Source organism: Hesperophylax consimilis, chromosome 19 (genome assembly GCF_061612785.1).
Source record: "Hesperophylax consimilis isolate HC1 chromosome 19, BYU_Hcon_1.0, whole genome shotgun sequence".
In the NCBI taxonomy this organism is placed as follows: domain Eukaryota; kingdom Metazoa; phylum Arthropoda; class Insecta; order Trichoptera; family Limnephilidae; genus Hesperophylax; species Hesperophylax consimilis.
The window spans coordinates 1807510-1829747 of record NC_142854.1 but is presented as its reverse complement, the minus strand read 5'-3'; the positions used below and the strand labels follow the sequence as shown (position 1 = coordinate 1829747).

The 22238-nt window shown below is 37.1% G+C and overlaps 1 protein-coding gene across 1 annotated transcript in view; it reads left to right on the top strand.

The window, feature by feature from the left end:
* The window catches only part of LOC149414628 (rab-like protein 6), a 29401-nt gene extending 7617 nt beyond the window's left edge, over window positions 1–21784 (top strand). The window contains exons 3-12 of the mRNA XM_089643181.1: window positions 1005–1159; window positions 2794–2981; window positions 4995–5141; window positions 6056–6230; window positions 8436–8600; window positions 11119–11330; window positions 15147–15302; window positions 16403–17016; window positions 17103–17149; window positions 18540–21784. Coding sequence (XP_089499307.1) covers window positions 1005–1159; window positions 2794–2981; window positions 4995–5141; window positions 6056–6230; window positions 8436–8600; window positions 11119–11330; window positions 15147–15302; window positions 16403–17016; window positions 17103–17149; window positions 18540–18758 — 2078 coding nt within the window. The 3' untranslated portion in view covers window positions 18759–21784. The remainder of the gene's footprint in view (window positions 1–1004; window positions 1160–2793; window positions 2982–4994; window positions 5142–6055; window positions 6231–8435; window positions 8601–11118; window positions 11331–15146; window positions 15303–16402; window positions 17017–17102; window positions 17150–18539) is intronic.
* Window positions 21785–22238: the final 454 nt, after the last annotated feature.

Here is a 22238-nt window from a genome sequence, read left to right as displayed (position 1 = left end):
ATTGAATTTCATGTACCCATTAGAGCTACTCGTTCTAAAACCCTGTTTAAATGTAACAATTCCAGGGCTGAGCATTTCAAACACTCGCTTGTATCTAGATTACATGAAGTTAGTAATAGGTACGCAGATGTAGCGGATCTGTTCAACTGCACAGAAGCTAGGTACAAAAAGGCTATACTATCATCTCTTCTAAATCATTATTAATTAAACCTAAGTCTACTCATACTTGTTTATAATATTTTGTACGTACTTGTATCTCCTTGTAAGTAACCTATTTTGTAAAGAAGGCTCTTGGGTTCTTAGTTTGGGTTTTATTTTAAAAGAAAAAAAAATTGCTTGAGAATGTGTGGAAGAACTTAAGAACCCAGTCATTATATTAATAATTTATTTTCCCTGACAATGGCCACACCGAAGACATGTGCAATAAACGAATCTTCTGTTTCGAGAAGAACCTTGATCGGCTATTTGAATAATTTCCCCCACTGTTTTCTGAATTATATTTAACTTCTGATTTTACTATGTAAATATGTGTTAATTTAATGTTCAAATTATTGAACGGTTGCAATCTTTTAATTAATTTGTTTCCATATCCACAGTGACAGCCAAAAACATATATTTTTAAACAATTTATCTTTATTGAATGAGGCACGTCTCTGCTATTTATCGAAACTCATAGTTCAAACGGGAAATAAGTTAATCTCTATCACATAGAATTTACATCAAATTTGACCTAAAAAATTTCAGCTTTGGACTGGATTTACACAAAAACGAAAGCTCAAACCAAAAAAAGGTTATATTACCAAATCAACTGTAAATGTGATGCAGATTCACCAGTTTCCCGCTTGTATTACGAGCACTGACGCTCCCCGGGGGATCCAAAATTAAATCTAAGGCTCGTTACTTAACTGGTCTGAGATACTTACTCCAAGCATTTCGGTGGAGTCTTTATTGGGGAGGGTGCTAAAGTTATATTAATCCTATAAATATGAAAACATTATTTCCAGTGAAAATATTGATAAAGGGCGATAGAAATGTAGGCAAGACTTGCCTGCTGCAGCGGCTACAGGGCGGAGCCTTCATCGAGGAGTACCGTCCCACCGACCAGATTCAGGTGGCACCCATCAACTGGACCTACAAGGAAACTGACCACATTGTCAAGGTAAGTGGAAGATATGTATTTTCAGTGAAAGACTACCATTCGGCTTTAGTCTTGTTTGGTGACTGTATTTGAATAGCCAGGTATTTCTCAACCTTCCTTTCTCCATCCCCTCCCCACTACCTTGTCACGAAACAGATCTCTCAAACACATTTTAAAATCCCCGCGAAACTAAATTCAACGCAGAACTAGGCGGCGCAGAACGGTGCGCATGCATACTGCGCACCAACGTGAAAGCCCAACGGTTTTATGACCGGCAGCCATCTTCACTCCAATTCTAGCCTTGGGCTCGACATCACGTGCGTTTCAACTCTAAAACTCGGACGCTGTGCGCCCGGCCCCGGCCTCCTCAACATCGCCATAGCCTAGCACGCGCTCGTTTTTCGCTTGTAGACGATTACTACCTTTGTTTCCACTCTACAATGTCTGGAAGTAACATCTCGCTAGCCTAGCAACTCCTGCATCCCCCGGGACAACTCATGTAAGCGTGCACCAAACCTTTGCCCTACTATGTGCCTTTTTTTTAAATGCCTGTTAAAGACGTCTGCCAGACGGAGCCAATATGAGAAAGAGATTTGTTCAATTCAATCAGCCAGGAATAATTTAGGATGTATATTGTGTCCCCTTTTTGTGTTATTCTATGTGCTTGTTGACCTGTAAATACACTCATTAATCATTCCCATTTAGGTGTTTCATTTGACGATGGAGTGGAGTCTTGAATTGTTGAATGTTCCCCGTGTAAAGGCATAACCTGCCGACTCAATACCTGAGCTAATAATTAGAGTCCCACGATTCTACCTTCTGAAGCTGAACAGCCGGCACTGGTTTCCATCGTGGAGCCCGCAAAACCCCCGTTCGTAGCAACCTTCAGGCTTGCATACCTTACTCCAAAATATATATGTATGTATGTAGATATATATTTTTTTGATTTGAATAATGTTTTGGTGTTTATCAATAATAATAATCAAATCTTTGTTCAATAAATTTGCAAATATAAACATGTAAATAGATAGAATACATAACAATTAGATAAAGTTGAGGATTCTCATAACCTGCCTCACTAGGCTAGTAAGGCTAGTCCGTGTTGAGGCTGTCATTTTAATAGTTAGTTTAAATACTTGTGATTATACCTACACTTATATTATAATATAAACACTCAATATTTGAGAATTTGGGTGAGGGCACCGGTAAAGGTCCTATTATTACTTTTTATCCAAATTATAATGTTCATATTATTTTATGTACTCTGGAAGAGTATTGTACAATCTTGTTGCATGTACCTAAAATTTCTTTGTCCGAAAGTAGTATGCATTACAGGAATTTGGAGTAAATCTTTGTTATTGTTTCGAGTACAGCGAGTATTTAAATTTGTGTAGTATTTATGTATGTTTTTATAAAGGTGCGTGAGGATTATTTTTGCGTATATCTGCCGAACGAACACATTCATAATATTAAAGATTATGTTCGAGTCTGTAGTTAGAGGTAGCCTAAGGATTATTTTGATTATGGTTTTCTGGGCTTTTATGATTGGGTGTAGTGCAGATGAAGTGCCACCTCCCCATGCCATGATTCCATTGCTCAATTATTTATATTATTTTCGTATTGTTATTCATTGTCAAGTGATAACTTGTTGGCAGGTGGAAGTGTGGGAGGTAGTGGACAAGGCGCAGGCCAAGAAAAAGGGCAACGCGGGTCTGAAGCTGGAGAATGCGGCTCCCGGGGCTGCGTCGGAGATTGCCGAGACCCCCAAGCTGGATGCCACCTTCCTCAACGTCTACCAGAATGCCAATGGAGTTATTTTGATGCTGGACATCACTAAACCATGGTTAGTGCAACTCAGATAGAAATAGAATAGCTGGCACATGGCGAACATTTAGCATCGGCACACAAAGAGTTAAAACATGAAAACTTTTTTTCCACTTGAGCGATGGAGATTTCCAGGTGTTCTGTTTTTGATTAAGCCATTCGATTTGATTAATGTATCTTAAAATGTTAATATAGAAACTTATGAACTGCTTACTGTGTTTTAAAGCTAATGAATCTACCTAGGTTTCACCGCCTATCCCGGTGACCGGATAAATCATCAAAATGATAATTCATCACATCTTTAAAAAGTTATATAAAGACATGGAAAGTGATGAAACATAAACTTTATTAACTGGGTTAAGTAGGTTAGGTTAAGTTAAGTTAAGTTAAAAAAAAAAATTCATCATTTTTAATGACTTTATATCACTTTTTAAAAGTGTGTTGAATGGTCACTGTGTTGAGTTAGCATGGAACCGCCTATCCCGTATGTTTAAAAAATTTATAAAAAATAAATAAAAATCATTTAATATATAATTAATTTTAATATAAAATTCACCTCAGAGATTCATTCAGATTCATTTCAGAGTGGAAGATACTACCAGTATCGCCCTGGTGTAAGACCACCATTCAGAATTGAAACGTTGCTCCAAATGGCTTTAGCCGTGTTTAGTGACTAGATCTGAATAGCCAGGTACTTCCCCACCTTCCTCTTTCCCTTCCCCACTTACCTTCAGCCTCACAACATCCCCCAATTGGGGATGCCATAGTCTCACTGGCTCCAGACGGGAGCAGTTGGGACTCTTGTGAGGTATTCACTATAAAAAAAAAAAAAAACCTACCTGCATCTGGGTAGCCATTGCTAAAAACTTTATAAGTAAATTTCACTAAATACACTGAAGGGATAAACAGGAGTTGATGACACTTGTAGGGGATTATCTGCTCTGTGGTAATATAGATTGAGCTTTCAAAATGACATGTGATTAGTTTAATATAAATAAGTTTTGTTTACATAGGTAGGTTTTATATGTGTTTAACGGTATATTAAGCTAGATTTTATAAGTAGTCCTTGGAAGGGAATGGCCGACACAGGTGTCGATGAGGTTCGCTATCCATCACACCGCCAACCCTTCGGTGGCGCAGAGGAGGACGGAATGTGATCAAGGAGAAGTGAAAGAAAGTGTGCCAAGACAGAATTATTTCACAGCCCGTCCTCGGACTGATAGTTAGTTAATTACATAAGTCTCTAACTTTAACCACTCTTCGAGGATGACTGAAACGGCGCGGTCACGGCTAAAATTCAATGTCTGTCATATTTAATGATCCGCAACATCAATTACAGATCCTAAATTAAATTAATTAAATAACTAATCGACGGATATTCAATGTTTGACTAAAGTTACTCAAGCCAAACTGTTGAAACGCATCGCGCAAACTTTAACTAAAAACAATCCATTTGATTCGTAATAAGGTATACTATTCTGTGCATTATGCGCACATACATTAAAGTCACCGCATGTTGGATGCTCTAGCCAAATATGTATTTGGCCTTAAAAGGCCTGAGCAGGCGGGAGAGAATACGCATGTGCGAAATTAGAATTTTTTTCAGCTTTTCGGATACTGGGTTCTAGATAGCATCCAAACTGTTGCTGGTATGTGTGTACACGGTTCATAGATATTCGAGCATAAATATGACTTGCTCCATGGCCGTACGTTGTGTCGCTGGTTAAACGCAGTCATTCTGAGATGCTGTTGCTAGTAGGTGTGTATTTGCACGCTGTGCGGTTACACAAAGATATTCGAGCATTGAGAATTAATAATGTATTTCGATTTGCTCCGTGCGTCGTGTCGTCAATTGCACTATTGCTGTTTTAAGTTAAAACCTTTTTAATATAGAACATACAGGATGCTGTTAATCCTAAGCATGTATGGAGGGACCGCGCCTCATATCTAGGTATATTTGTACAGTGCCCTTGAAGTGATTTTTCCCAAAAGCGGAGCTATAGTAATTATCCAAGTATTATTATTATTTCAGGACATTTGACTACGTCCAGCGCGAGTTGGCCGGCATTCCCTCCGACGTGCCAGTGATAATACTGGGCAACCACTGCGACATGCACCACCACAGACAGGTGCACCCGCACCAGATAGAGTGCGTCATGGAGATGGCCATGCAAAGCAGGTAACACACGCACACAACCTTTTGCTAGCTTTATATTACTGTTGGTATATTCTCTGCGAGTTGTTTCAATGAGATAGTCATGAAGTTATAAAGTTCAATGGCGTGGGACAGTGCAAATGACAATATTCTAAATTCACCAATTAAAACCCATAAAGCCATCATGAAAATTCTACTGAACGTCCTTGTTAGAACTAGCACTAACAAAATCTTTAACAACCTTTACATTATGTCAATTAAACACCTCTATTCTAAAAGAACACTCCTTTATATTCATAAATACAAAACACAAAAAATAACTCATGTGTTAGAAATACTTACTTATCTCAGGTTCAAAAACATATCCAACAAGCAACATACCTACAAATTACAACATTTGGATAAAAAAGCTTCTTATAAGTGGTACTAAGATCTACAACAAAATCCCATTCTCTTTCAACAATCACATCAACATTATAAAACAGAACATTTAAAACTCAAATAAGAAGCTACATGGGGAGTTCAGAATCAGAAATCATACCGACACCAAATACAGAAACACTTCTTACTTCTGGTTCCTTGAAGGCTGAACTTGAAAAATTGCCCAATTTAACCCACATATAAAGTTTCCCAGCTTTACGGTCCCTTGGAAAACTTCTTAAGAGAGTTTCACTGTAATACTTTTATAATTGTTTCAATAACTTCATATTATGTATTCATAAATTTAATTTTAATATGTAAATGAAATTGACCTTCCCTCTCTCGCCTTTTAACACCCTTGAAGGGTGAAAGCCAGAAACAATTAGAAAATTTAAAAAAAAAGAATTTTCAGCACGGGAAATCCCAATGAGGATGTCATTATCTCCACTTGTAACAAAACTAAAAGGGAGATAACGATTCATTTATTATTACTTAAAGTGTCTTTGTCCGTTGTTTAGAAGTGGCTCCATAAGATATGCCGAGGCCTCCATGAGGAATGGGTTTGGGCTCCGACTCCTGCACAAGTTCCTGAGCATCCCCTTCCTGAACCTGCAGAAGTCCACTCTCCAGACGCAGATGCAGACCAATCAGCAGGAGACTGATCAGGCACTTAACGAGTTGGATGTATTCCAGGTTAACAACTTGTATAAATAAAATTAAAAAAATACTTTGTTTTAAACCACTTTATTGAGTTATCAACCGATTTCAGCTGCACTCAACCTTCTTCAGGACAATGGAAATATAGACTAACTTAATACAGAGGACAATTACAATTACGAGATGGAGAGAGCATCAAAGAATGCCTGGTGGAGGGGTAGGTAGAGGGGTAGGGAAAGGGTGGTTACATAGGGACAAAGGGAACATCTTTAACTGTTTATTAAAAGTTGGCAATTATGTTTATTTTTATTCGTATTGGATATTTCTAATGCTTTTAAATTATTAAGACGTATTCCTATTATATTTTTATGAATAATTTGGACTCCTGTATTTTTATTAAATGTATGGTATTAAGTGTTCGGCAAATTCTGAAAAGCCCGTACTTGTCAAACACCTAGCCTGTTCTTTTATTATATATATATCTATATATAATAAAACCGGTTAATCGTTACAATTGACTTTGTAGATGCCAGAGTGGCTTAATGTATATATTTATCTTATCAACTTGACTTATCAACTTAACTTAACTTATCTCATCGACTCTTAACAACTTATCTTCGTTATAAAGCTAGGCTAGTCCCAGAGAGAAGTTGTCATTGACATCATCGTAGTATCTTCTGTATTTTTTTGTTTTCATACGAGATGTGTGAGAAGGAACAGGACGGTCGTCGATGACATACCTTCCCAACATCTATCTGGGACTGCTATAAATCTATTTTCGAAGCATCAAAAACCATAGATAAATGAAACGAAGGAAGTTGTTACATGGAAGCTTGACGACTGTCACCGATTACTAAATATGAAAATGTAAATAATCATTGATAATTTCAGGTTCAGTTACTTCATTTAGGCTCGTTTCTGTATCTGCTTGTACGTAATAAGATAAAGCTTAGATAATAAGTAAAATTTGTAAAGTGCTCTTGCGGTGATTTTCACCAAAAATGGCGCTATACAAATTATCCATATATAATTTTAACTTATAACAATGTTATTTTTTGGTGATTATTGGTGTTGTGTGAGGATAAAATTGTTATATTGTAATTTACTTGTGTTCTTATATCCGATGTTATGTTTACTTTATTTAGTATTTTGTATTTTCTGTAAATATTTTTTGCCCACGGGTACTGGACCCTTAGTTTGTTATTATAATTAATTTTTTAAGTGAAAACCTATCATTAGATATTATTTGTATTTTTTATAAGTTAATTATTTAAAGATGTAAAAAATCTGTTGGTTTTCCTAAATAAACAAAACAAAATAAGTTAAACAATAAAAAATAAATAAAAAAATGAATATATAATTGGAAATTATAATTTGATGAATTTTTTAATTTATGTGAAACAACAAGTCTTTAGCATATTTTGAAAGTGTAGGTTATCTGCATTCTAACACTCTTAGAACTTGCTAACATACTTTCTAAAGAATTTATTTTTTAATACTTCGGAAACCATACAGTTAATCTATGGGTGCGTTGTGGCCTAGTACAGATTCAAATACACACGCACTAATCGAGGGTAGAAAATATGTGATTAGTACGCACAGATCGTGTATACATTCATAAGTATTTATTTATTTACTAGCTGTACCCTGCCACGCGTTGCTGTTGTTCAGTCTGTCTGTGCAGATAGAGAAACAATAGCGCATGTATTTCATAAAAGCATGTTTTTACCTGTCTCAGGTGACATCTATATAATATAGGTATATAAAAACACACGCGTATTCAAATGCAACGTTATGTGAAAATTTCAAAACAATCGGTGAAGAAGTTTCGGAGATTCAAGATTATGAACAAATGAATATTTAAATTTTTATTATAAGATAGATAAGAACCTTTTGAAACCATACAATTCTAATACTCTATGGGAGCGTTTTGGTCTTGTTTAGATTAAAAATACTATAAGAAACCATACAATGCTAGTACTCTATGGGAGCGTTTTGGTATTGTTTAGATTAAAAATACGCATCTTTACTCACAAAAGACACAAAGATAAGAAGTTACGGAAGACTTGTATAATTTCTTTTTAATGCATATACATACTTGTAGTTGAAACCTTCACAAAGAGATTGGTATACAATATTAATTTTAAAATATCGGATAGCAATGCCTTTCCCATTTTTAAAGTAGGACCGGCGGAAACTGTCAAATTATCTTTCCCAATTAATCCTAATGTTTGGTTTCAGGAGTCGGAGGAGGCAGACTACAACAGTTTCCTGGAGAAGCTAGCGTCGCGCCGCAAGCAGGAGGCTAGTGGCACAGCGCCCACCATCCGCCAGCACCACGACCGGTCACCCTCCATCGTGCTGGGTGGCGGAAAACCCATCGTGCCTCCCAATGTCAACCCTCTGGTAACTTATTTTTGTTTCCAGATTTATTACCAAGTAAGGCCCCTCTTCCACAAGGATACGCAAGTATTTGATACTCAACGATTAATGTATCTTGGCGACTACTGCCATACGTCTGTGCGGAGATTCGCAGACAGGCGTACATTGTCGACATTTTGTAAACTCGTCGGCGATGCCAGTCTCCTAATAATAATGTTCGTTTATTTAAGCTGAACAGAGCGGTGAGTGCAATACTCTGTCTGCCATGTAAAAGCATACGAGGGTGGTCTGAAAAGTTTACAAACTAACAATGAAACCATGCTTTTTATCTTAAGCTTTTTATTTATTTTTCTACATAGTCTCCTTGTAACTCTACACACTTCTCCCAGCGATGCTCCCATCTCTCTAACCCGTCGAAATAGTACTCGGCGTTTTTCTCTGCAAAATAATTGTTCATCTACAATAATTAATCGGCGCCTAAACTCGGATTTATTGCGCCTAAACTGCGCCAACAGAGCGTTGGAAATGTTCATTCAAACACGTTTTTGGTCTAACGTGAGCAAACGCCGCACCCAACGCGCGGACAGCTTTTTCATGTCTAAATCTTGATTTAATATGTGACAGTCACGTTCTTTGGACATTTTCATAACCTCTGCTATCTTTCTCACTTTAATTCGGCGGTCGTCTAACACTATTTGGTGAAGTTTAGCAATGTTATCGTCAGTAGTTCCAGTTTTTGGACGTCCCGAACGTTCATCGTCTCCCAAGCACTTACGGCCACGTTTAAATTCAGCAGCCCAAAATTTCACTGTGGTAAATGATGGTGCAGAGTCCCCATACACAGATTCCAACTCGTCTTTGATTTGCGTAGGCGTATTGCTTTTCAAAAACAAAAATTTAATAACAGATCGATACTCAATTTTTTCCATTTTCACAGAAACACACACATCGACTCACCCAAACGACTGTCAAATAAAAACTGCGCTTCCAAAATGGCTGAAACTTTTGTGAGTAACTGTCAAAAGATGCACAACTACATTCACTAGCTTTTATTGACGAGTACCGCCATCTTTGCTTTGAGGTCGGAAACTTTTCAGACCACCCTCGTATAACACAATATGATATTAAATGGTAAACATATTTAGCACTTGTACTACGGTGGCTTGAGAGAAATTCTCCATTCGTGGTGTAGGGGCGCATCCTGCCACTAGGCGAGAGTGTTTTTCGATCTTTGGTAGCGCTGATTCGTCCCGGCTACTCTGTGGCTCATTAAGGCAGAAAACCCATGCACCCTTCTGTCTGCGAACATCTGTAAGGCGCTGCATCGCCAAGGGAGGCCGAACAGCGCCCTGTATTCGTGGTTATACTGTTATACCTTGGCCATAGTTCTCTAGTGTAAAAGCTCAAGCAGTATGTCTGAAATAGTTGCTTCTTCACCGGAGGACTGCACCGTAATAAGTCAGATGTGTTTCAGATCAATACTAGGAACAAAACAGTCAACAAAGGATATAAAAATGACAGCTACAGCTACTCTTTGGGTGTGAGTGAGGTTATGACGATGCGGATCAGTAACAACATCAGCATGGAATACTTGCGTATCCCAATGGATGACAATGAAACAGATCATTTGCAATTGACGACCTCTGTGGTCCACTTATTTCACATAAGTTTAAAAATATACAGTATATTTGCGGCACGTTCCAAAGTGGTAGATACTCTCAGTATCACCTTGGTGAAAGACCACTGTAGTGGTACGCCACTACTCGAATCGGACGGTTTCAGGTACTAACTACTAAGTACACGGTGCCAAGAGCTAAGGTACCTAGGCCGTCATATAAACTTCCGGACACTTCGGCCGTTGCCTAGAGGTCAAGCCGGACGGTACCTGAAACTACCGCGCTATTCCTACAGCCATTGGACGACCGCTAGAATCTTCAGCCTTACGGGCAACAACATTTGTATCGATAGCAACTAAAATGTTCGGGAACATTCTTAGGTGCAACTTTAATCGCATTGGAACCTACTAGCAAACACCGTAGGTACTGCCCACTGGATGATTCTCGATGCATTCGCACCTTACATAAGCGACAGCGGGAAGGTACTCAGGCAGTCTACTACTTACTTATATTTGGCGCGCTAATCAAAACAACTTGCTCCTTTCGCGCCGCGATTACTTGAATAATCCTTGCTGTGTCTTTGATTAATTACTTGTGTGATACATAAAATATTGTTATCATTTATTCACGGCTGTTGTATCCCGGCAACAGAATAAATATATTATAAAATATCACATTCTTTAATTTTTACACCAAACACATCTTCAACCTTCGCAACACCACCATTCAGAATCGGAACGTTGCTTGAAATGGGTTTTAGCCGTGTTTGGTGATCAGATCTGCATAGCCAGGTACTTCATAACCTTGCCTTCCTCACTCCCTTCAGCCTCACAGATGAGAGCAGTTGGGATTCTTACGCGGCAATCGCTATTCGCTTACGATAACGCTGTATGTTGCTGTACTTAATTAAGTGTTTTATCTTGCAGCAAGCATCTTCAGCAGTGGGTGTGTCCCTGAACCGCTCCTTCCTGGCCCCTGCAGCGCCACCGGCTGTCCCCGCGCCTCCCGCCGGCACCCTTGCCAGTCCCGCCCCTCAGGATGGCCCCCGGGCGGGACAGGGTCCCCCTGCGTCAGCGCAGGGGCCCCCTTTACCGCAGCAGGTTATTACTGCCGCTACACCAAAGAAACAGAGATCTAGGTGACTATGTATTTTCTTTTCTTCTTTTCTTGGTGAAAATAACAGTTTTACGGCCTTTATAGACTGCACCACAGATAAAAGGAACTAGGTACATGAAGCAGTATTAGTATGAAACCACGCGAATAACATTGTGTCGCCAACATCGTTCACCCATACTACTGTCATTCCTGTCTAAGCACAGTGGCCTTTGTTTCTACCCTAGACTTTCTCTACACCAAGCACATAACTTTCCTCTTTGCTAGTCAGTGCAGCTCCCTTCCATACCTCCCTCTGTATCTATGGATTGCACGCTCCATGTCCGTGGGCCATACTCCAGTTACATCAAACATACTAATTTCAGTTGCCTATGCGTCCTGCGTGTAATGTGGTTCAACAAACTCAAATTGGCTTTGAATTTAAGTGTCATTTTCAAAATTAGAACTGGGGGCCTACTCTGTATCTTTCAGGTTAACAAACCAGTAAGTTCGTGGTTTAACCTTTCCTTGCCAGTGCTGTCAACTGAGTGGACACTGTCCCTAATTACTAAAATATCTATGTAAATATACTAAACACAGATTTCATAATTTAGGCATTCCTCCGCAATATGTTTATGCATTGGATGATATAATTACAATATATAAATATTTACCGAATGTACAGCACCAGTGCATAACGATTTAAACTGATTGGTTAATACTGGTTTGTGACGTGGCTAAACCGGCAGCACGGACATTTTGAAAGATACAGACTAGGCCCCCTGATTGTGTGAAGAATTCAGACAAACGATAACATGGGTGGCCTACCTATAAGGCTGGCTTTACACTCATAAGTAAAATTAGTCCAGTCAGTGGGGGATAAAAAAGGGCTCCACCTTGCAAAAGGTTAGGTAGTAGCGATTTTCACATATGTTGTTAAGATTGGGACTCTAAAGAAAAAAAAAAGTTTTCGACCTTGGGGGGGTCGAGCTCGATCCGCCATCTTGGATTGAAGGTGCCAAAATTTGTTTTTTTCAAAATAATTATGAAGTGGTTGATTTTACAACCAAATTGTTGAAGGCAAACTTAAAGACAACTAAATTACCTACATTTTTTGTAGAAAGTTTTTTTTTTGTAAGTCTAATAGGTAACGAGTTACAGCGGTTGAAAGAAGAAAATTTTGACAAAAAATTGTAAAACTCCAGTTTTCTTGATAAATTTTGTACGAACATATTACACAATATCATTTTAACGTATTTCTACGTTACAATATACTTATATAGCATCATCCGTTTACTCGATGACGTTGATTTGTTATAGTGGGATCCTAGTCTACAGCTGACTTGGCAACACTGATTGAGTCCTGGTTACAGGACGTTGCCTGGATGCTCATGTCTGCAGATGTTCTTTTCGATGAAACAATGCCAGTTCAAGTTTCACAAGAACGATTTTTAGCCAATGAAAATAACAAAGTCCGTCTGATTTCGATGCTTACAAAGTAATTTGTACAGGATGATTTTACAGTTAAGCAGGCTGAAGAAGATGCTGATGAGTTGATTGTCAATACTGCGATTTCCTTGTGTTCATCATATGACGCTGTTTTCATTATTGGCGAAGACGTTGATCTCCTAGTTCTGCTGACAGCATTAGCACCACCCAAAAGTAGTATATATATTCGCAAACCCGGGAGAGGCAAAACTTTTGAAAGACTGTGTTCCGCGAATAGTGTGAAATACAAAGAGGCGGCTGAGAATATTCTGTTTCTTCATGGCATTTAAGGCATTTAGCGGCTGCGATACAACATCGTCCTTCTTCAACCAAGGAAAAACAATTTTTTTTTCGCTTGTGCAAAACGACACAAGACTCAATGCCATGATAGGAATCTTCAAACAACATGATGCAACACCAGAAGACATAGCAGTTGCAAGAACACGCTTTCTTGTTGCTTTGTACGGGGGTGACATGGATAAGAAAATGCATTTAGAACGTACCATCAAGTCCAAAAATGGTATGGAATCCAAAAAAATCCAGAAACTGGGGCTGGAAACGTGACACCAACGGGCTTGTTCCAGTAAGAATGACAAAGGAACCAGCACCCGAGACTTTATTAAAATTCATTTCATGCAATTGTAAAAAAGGATGCGGCGTTGCATGTAGCTGCACGAAAGCTGGATTGAAGTGTTCTATTGTATGTGGGTGCTGTAATGGTCAAACATGCTGAAATTCGCTAGAGGTTCACATCGATGTCGAGGACGAAGAAGAAGAGATTTTGTCAATGAAAGCCCAGAATCTCAGTATCACAGGCAATGAGTTAGATGATGACATTGGTGACGAAGACTGTTATTAAGTAACATAATTTATAGTAACATAATTCATAGTAATGTAACATAATTTCGAAATCTACCATCGCTGGTATATCTGTGGAGTAGACCTACTGGAGATACCACAATAAAAAAATGCGCCATGTTCTATACCTCATGGTGGTGTGGAAATGAGTTTACAAAATTATTATAATTATGTAATGAATAACCCGAAAAAATTACAAAGTTGGGAATTTCATCATTTTTTAGAAAAATATTCACATTTCCGCCACTGTAACTCGTTACCTACTAGACTTACAAAAAAATACTATCTACAGAAAATGTAGGTAATTTAGTTGTCTTTAAGTTTGCCATTGACAATTTGGTTGTAAAAACGACCACTTCACAATTATTTTGAAAAAAACAAATTTTGGCACCTTCAATCCAAGATGGCGGGTCGAGCTCGACCCTCCCAAGGTCGAAAACTTTTTTTTTTCCTTAGAGTCCCAATCTTAACAACATATATCAAAATCGCTACTACCTAACCTTTTGGAAGGTAAAACTCCCCACTGACTGGACTAAATTTACAACTTACGTAAGTTTTCGATAAGTTACTCACACAAGCGTTTATAGCTCGTAGAAGTGGTTCGGAAGTTTAACTCACGTAAGTGCACACAGCGACCGCTATACCCGTAATTTTATGTGCGGTAAGATGGCTTTCTGTAAACAACGTTTTGCCGCTGTCAAATTTACACGATTATGTCCATAAAGATGAAAAGGCCCAAATAAAAGTGTTGGAATAGATGTTGGCTTGAGAGAAACAATTCTCCACGCACTTTTGGCTGAATTGAATGGAGTTCTTTAATTTTATCCGAATGATAGCGAGATGACAACAACCGACTTTGAATTGAAATATGTAATGTTATAAACAGAAACGTTGGATTAGAAAGGATTGGACAGATAATTTAAAAAAAGGATGCTCATTTTCAGAGAGCTTTTTTCCACCTGAAAAATAAATTATATCTCTTCGTCTTGGAATCTTCCTTTCCGTTTACATTCATTTTCGTATTTGAGTTCTTTGAGTGATTTCATAAGCTGTGAGAAGGCTGTAAGTTTGCGCGGACACAATTAGACCTATCAAAAACTTAGGACTTCTGTAACTTGCTACAAATTACAGTAAGAGGCTCACAGTGTCGTTTACATTTGTAATTTTGCCATAAGTCACTTATGTGAGCGATTTACGGGAAATCTTACCAATGTGAATGCAGCCTGCTACAATATTTGAATAGAAAATTTATTTAATTTCTGTCTTTTTCTAAATATTGTATCATATCCGGTGTTTTATTTACAGGTCTAATAATAAATCTATTACTTTGTATTCATCACTTTTTAATTTGATAAAAAAATTACTCATTGTTTACGCACGTCTACGTCATCATAAGAGCATCTAAAATATATTATCTTAGATTTCATTTCTTTTTAGAAAGATACATAGTTCCTTTATGTGGCCATGTAGGTCTATATTGCCACAGTTCTTTGTTAATTAATAAGTGATATCTCAGTGAGATGTCCCCGGGCCCTCGCTCCGCCAGCGACTTGGACGACTTCTGCGCCGGAGTGCTGGACCACAGCTTCCTGGACGATATGTCGCCCACTTCCCGGAGCCAGCAAGAAGCCCACGTTCCAAATTACCCCAAGCACACTGCGGAGAGTGATAGGTAACTTATAATGTATATATATCTGGATATGGTTACAACACCGTTATACTCGTGGTTATGACATCATCATACTACTTAACTCTCTCTGCGTGATGAACAATCTTACTCAGAGGCAATTCCCGCTCAGGTCGGCCAAGTCTGAACCCTCTTGCAGGAATGCCACCAAATTTAGGGACAGAGCTTTCATCGTACTGGGTCCGCACTCTTGGAATGACCTTCCACTTAGTTTAATGTCAGAAAGTTACTTTGAAATTTAAAAACGTATTTATTTAGAAAAGGCTACCAATTTAAGGTAAAGTTCCGAGCACAGCGTCATTGACGCGCTATTCACTTCCAAGGGCCATGACATCATCGTCATTATGTGATCGTCTACCTAGTCATCCATAAATTTTATCTAGTGATTTCACTCTAAACTCTTTTTTTTTGTTGTTGTTGCATTTTTGTATTCTTTTGCACGTAAACAATAATGAATGTTGTGACACCAAAGTTATAAATAGCTCATTATCTTCCTAAGTAAAAAATCAACCCCTGCAGCAAGCGCAAATGCGGCTCTGTCACTATCGCTGTGCCTTACTGACGTTGGTTAGTATAGCTGTGTTTGAATACTCTCCTGTATATTTGTATAGTGCATAATACTGTCACCATGTTGCGGTGTCACTGACACTACTGTCGCTGTGCTGGGAACTCTACCTTTAACAAAATATTCATATCGGTGCTATAATATACGCATAGTCATATTACTGATTCAATAAGACAGCAGTGCCGATATAATTGACGATGGTTAACCATTGAATTAAACTGTTAATAATTTATTAACACCGATGTGGATAATTGGACAGATGTATCGAGCAAAAGTCTCTATGCTCTATAGAAGTCAGATAGATTATTATATCTTCCTGTCTGCAGAATGGTTCAAGAACCTGCCGATGGTTATGCAGGTGAGAGGGAAATTATTGTACACTGTCACTGAACAGAAGTCACTGAAGACTTTCAGAAGGAAAATCCCATAGACTTTACAATCTTCACCACTGCTAGTCTCTGAGCTGTTATTTTATTAGATTTGTGACAGCTAAATGTGTATATATGTATTTGTGTTTTAGTGATGACGACCGGGCCAATCCACTCGTGGTCAGAATCCAAGACGACCTCGAGTCCAGTGACGAGGATGTCGCCACTCAAGAATTCAGACACAAACCAATACCTAAACCGGTGTTTACCACTAAGGAAAATATCACTACAAATGTCTCCAAAACCGCCAAAGTCCTACAGCTTAATGCCGCTAACGAATCAACAAAACCGTACGCTTCCAATGTGACAACCGAACCTCCACAACTATTTACTGCGAACATTGGTAAATCGAACACGGAATCATCTGTAAAAGCATTCAATGTAACAAATGATCTTCCGTCGAAACCGTACTCTACAATTGAGTCATCCATCAAATCATGCGTCAGTTCTGAAAATGTCTTCACGCCGTACAAGGAGAAGGATCCGAACAAGTGGGTGGATTCCCCCGATGGAAAATTGTCAGCGAGTAATTCGGACGGAAGTTTGTTTGGCAAAATGGACAAGTTGACTGTGTACGATCAGGAGCGGAAGGTGGCAGCGTCAGAAGAGGAGAAGTACGACAGCGGACCTGAGTTAAACGAATCCAATCTGTATATCCCCACTCCCATGTGGCCGATCGACACAAGTATCAGACGATCGCCAGAAGGTATGAAGTATAATGTGTTGTTGTTCTTTTTACAAATATTAATATATGCATTAATTTCATTCAAATGTATGTACATATTTTTGTAGGAGGTGAAGACGTTGCTCCAGATTCTGAAGTCAAAAGTGAGAAAAGGGTGAGAATTTAATTCTTTGTTTTCTCTTCTGCTGCCCTTTCCTATTGGAGACTATCTACCCACAGGGCCTGTACTTATTCATATATTATTATATTACTAATTCACACCATTCATTGTTAGGTTCACCCAAACTTCATATTTTCCTTTAATATATATTCTTGTAAATAAAATTTAAAAAAATAGAGCACAAATTTTTAAAACTTAACACTCCGTTGAAAATCTAAAGTAAAACTGTCTAATGAAAATTTTAAGTAAAACTGTCTAATGAAAATTTAAAGTAAAACTGTCTAATGAAAATTTAAAGTAAAACTGTCTAATCAAAATTTAAAGTAAAACTGTCTGATAAAAAATTTTTTTTTTTTCAAAAGAAATCCAGTAAAAATAATTTCAATTAGAGTTACAAACAAACAACAGAAAATAGTATTTCTGATTAGGATTCGCTTATTTAAGAATCTCCCTCTGAAAAAATTCACAGATTTTGTCCGTTATTTGTTTGTCAACTAATATGCTACGTCATTACTATCGTAATTAAAATATTAATTTAATAAAGCTGTCCGACAGAAGATTGGTCTCTGATGTCATTTTTCTTTTTTAAATAATTAATTCCTTTATTGACAGGCTTGCACTATTGTACTATTTGATTTCATTTTATGTTCCTAAAAGAGTGACGTGAACTAAAAATATCTTTCACTGCAACAATAATTTCTGTCAGTACCAATTAGTTTCTAAACTCCCGTATACCACGCATACACACATACCCAGCTTAGGTAACCAATACGCAGAAGTAGCAGATATTTCCAAAAAAGCATTTCACATATTTTTGTTGTGAACAGTTGTGAGTTAACATTGTGTTTCCTTTAGTCCTGATTGTATATTTTAGTTAATTTAAATCATATTAGTAAGGAAGAAAGTTGATGCATGGTGGGATGATGAGATTATAGCACTGGTCTCGGAGAAGAAGAAAACATGGTTATATCTGATAGAAAAAAAACTCTCCGCCCATCAGGGCAGATTCACTTCCGCTGCCATCTTGCGTGTTTCTCAGTTTCCGCTCTCCCCGGAATCTCCATTTCCACCAACCGAACAATTATTTGCGAAGAATGATCTGGTGATGTAAGCGTAGTGAGTAAGATTAAGAAAGGGACGCTTAGATGGTTTGGGCATGTAGAGCGAATGAGCGAAGAAGAGAAGAGTATCTATGAATGTGGCGAGGAGTGTATGCCAAGACCTAGTTGTTTGGCAGTCCGTCCTCTCTGCCTACCCCTGCGGGGAAACGGCGTTACGGTCAGTTAGTATGTTACACTGTATAATTGTTTTGTTCAAAAATGTTTTATTCTATATTTACAGATACTTTTACCATAAATAAATAATCTTAAATATATTTCCGCAGTCCAAGGAAGAGAGGAAACACAAGAAGAGCAAAAAATCCAAGGATAAAGAGAAGGAGAAGGATCGGGGAAGTGACAAGGAGAAGAGAAAGGATAAGGACCGAGAAAGAAAGCACAGAGACAAGAAACCCAAGAAGAAAGATTCTGACGACTTCCTGGAGGAATTCCTCAACGGAACCAGCGGGGTAGAGCCCGCTCAGGAGGCCTATGAGAATTTCTAACTTGTTTATACGTAATAACGCAGTCAGTGCCAATTCATTTCCTCACATGTATGTAAAAATATCTTTTAATCATATCTAGATCTGTAAACTTTCATTAAAACACAAAACGAAATGTGTCAAAAGGTGCCACTTAGTGATAGGATAGATTGCGTTGCATAAGGTTAATAATATATGTGGCATTTTATATGCTTATGCAGTATATTGTACACTGCCCCGGCGAGAGGCCTCCATTCGTAGTCAAATCGAACAAAAACTTCCGCATCTCCGGTGCGATAAGTATAAGGATGTATTACCCGTTCTACAGGTTTAAATATACTTTCTTTTTATAAAATATTCTTCCACACAAAAAACAAGAAGTTGAAGAAGGGCAAGACTTGGTTCACAATACATATAGTTGGAACCCTTACATTGATATAAAATTATCGGACAGCAATGCCTTTATAGCCATTCAACTAGGATCAGCGTAAAAAATGGAACTTTGTACTCTTCCCGTAAGAATTATAATTCTTAAGTTGAAATTTTTATGGCAAATTTAATTTTTAAAATTGGTCATTAGGAGTTTAATATTATCAGCTAATGTCTTTTAAAATGCGTCGAAACTTAGACCCGGAAATAAGTTTTTTGTGTTCTCTATGTGATGTACATCCATCAGTTTTCTGCTTGTACTAGGAGTATAAATGAGTACTTATTATATTTGCGGCACTTTCCGGAGAGATAGTGAAAGACCACACATTCGTAATCGATTCTTTCAGCCTCAATTCAATTGGGGATGCTGTATTCTTTCGTCACTGTGTTACATGTAAAGTAAAGAATTGGCACTGACCATATATTGATTTAAACAGTGCATCCATTGATCTTAAGATGAATATGCACCTTGTAATTAAGCAAGCAAAATACGGCCTAAGTATTATAATGTTTGGTGACTAAACGTAGGACCTCTCTAGTCTATTGTAGATCAATGGATCGCACTGTTGTATACTGCATATATACATATGTAGTGTGTAGAGATTTATCTAATTTAATATATTATGTATTAACATTTTTTATTCCTTGAGTTATTGAGACATTACATTGTGTGTGCATTAACAAATTATTTATGTTTTTACTATTTTATAAAATAGATTATATCTTATTTTACAATAAGTTTAACAGTAATTGAGTTGTTTTAAATTTAAAATAAGTTCATTTCTTCTCTCCAAATAAGATTTAATTGAGCTTTAAATTGGTTTATATTAGTAGAATGGATGACATGTTGTGGAAGTTTGTTCCATGCATCCACAACTCTTTTTTGCAAGGAAGTGTTTCCTAGGAGTGGATGATTATTCTTTAAACTGATAGAATATGAATCATGTTTGGTTACCCAAACTTGTTGCAAAAATGTCAAAAAACAGTTGCCAAAAGTAATTTCGCCTGAAAATATTATACATATGTGTATAAATTTGTAATTATAATATTAGGTTATGTAATAATTGTGATTTCTTCCTCTATAGATGTTGTAAGCCATGACTTTTAAAGCATTTATATTTGTATAGCTTACCATGTAACCTTAAAACTAATCAACTCAAAAACTTTATCTATGTGGCTGGTAGATATATCTGATCCATTGGTGGCTATCGATGTAACGTATATGATCTGTGAAGTTTCACTAAAACGAATACGCATATAAGATATAAGACACGCCGTGTGGTAGGATAAATTACGTTGGAAAGGTTAAACAGTCTAACGGTGGCCATTTTGCTGCAAATACAGAATGAGGCGCTTGCATTTTTTTAACTTTCAGTTTAGGAAGTATTTCTTAAGCATTCTGTATTTTTTTAAAACTTTTTAACGATAATTTTAAACAGCCAGATTAAAAAATAGATCCGACGTGATCATAGCTGTCAAATTACGTAATTAAAATGTAGTTATAATTTTTAAATATGCATTTTTTATTATGTAAAGCTGGGATCTCGTCTAATCTATTTTATGATCTATTGCACAGAACGAACCATTGGAAAATATAAAGGAATTGTCACGCACTCACACTTGCTCTATATCTATTCCATTTCAACCGGGTTGGATACCGCCTTTAGAAATGAATCGAGTAACGGTAAACTTGTCGAATTCCGCTTCATGCAAAGGCTCTTTAAAAAACAACACAGCACTAAATAGGTTTTTATGTTGTTAATTTGGGTTTTCTTAATAATTTGTAACCTAACCGAACCTTTAAACTTAACTCTGATTGAGAAAAGAGGAACTTTAATGGATCTCCCTCGATACAAGTAGTTGTTTCTTGTAGTAATTAAGTTGAAACCAAGTGCTATTTATAAATTTTTTGCACATTAATCGTGAAGCAAAATTCGACAAGTTATCCAAATAACTAAAGGTTAGTTTTCAATTTTGTGAAATCAATATGCTTTAGCTAAAATTGGGAAATTCTTTTGTCAGTTTTAAAATGTCAATCGTAAATTTCTAAAAACATCTTCAATAATGATCCTTTTTTTACATTACGCAAATCTTGCAATGCTTAATTTTAATATAATTCATAACTCTATTGATAGCCCATTCCTCTTGGAATGCTATGGCTTATACGTGTCCGAACAATTCAGCTGTAGTCGTCGCCATAACTTTTTCAAGATACCACACGGCAGAAGAGATATTCTAGCATAACATAGCATGACACGAGGAACGGTGCTGTTAAATATAATTTCTAAAACAGTTGATATATTTAATAAATCTAAGCCTTAGACTTTTTTGCATACTTATCTTCCAAGATGTTAAGAGTGTCGGAATGAGAAGATGGTACTGTAAATGGATTAATAATCAGCCGTACAGTACTAAAAAAAAGATAAAGGATCATTTTCATAGTATATTGACATCACAGGCTAAAATGAGTATTTATTTATTTTTTAAATTTTCTTTTCCGATTGAAAAACTCTGATCTCGGAATAAAGACTATTATAATCTGTTGTTAAATAAGAATGATAATGATTGTGAATGTATGTATACAGTATGACTGTATTGAATATATTATATTATAAACTGTTTGCATCTCTGTGATTTATACACTTCCCGTCTTGCTTCGTCGAGGGCAATCCATTGCTCCTTGTAAACCTTTAAACATATAAATATTATTATATCAATACCTCCTATAGTGCCGCTTATTGCTGGGTCGATTGATCATGACCCACTGACAAAGTGATTGGGTAGAAAGTATCCAATCTTTGATTGGGTACTTTCAGGTAGACCATAATATGTATGTACAAGAAAGATAATAATACAATAACTGTCACTTTTTACTTCGTTTTAGTGAAAAATATTATGATATTCGAAAATAACCTAAAAATACAATCGTTCAATTGTACACAGACATAATATCAGAGATGTGCAAAATGGGTACCCAAAACCATTTGAAATGCAAAATGGAAATGGGTCAAAACTTTTCCATTTGAAAATGCAAAATGCAAAATACCTATTTTAAAAATGCATTGAAAATGCAAA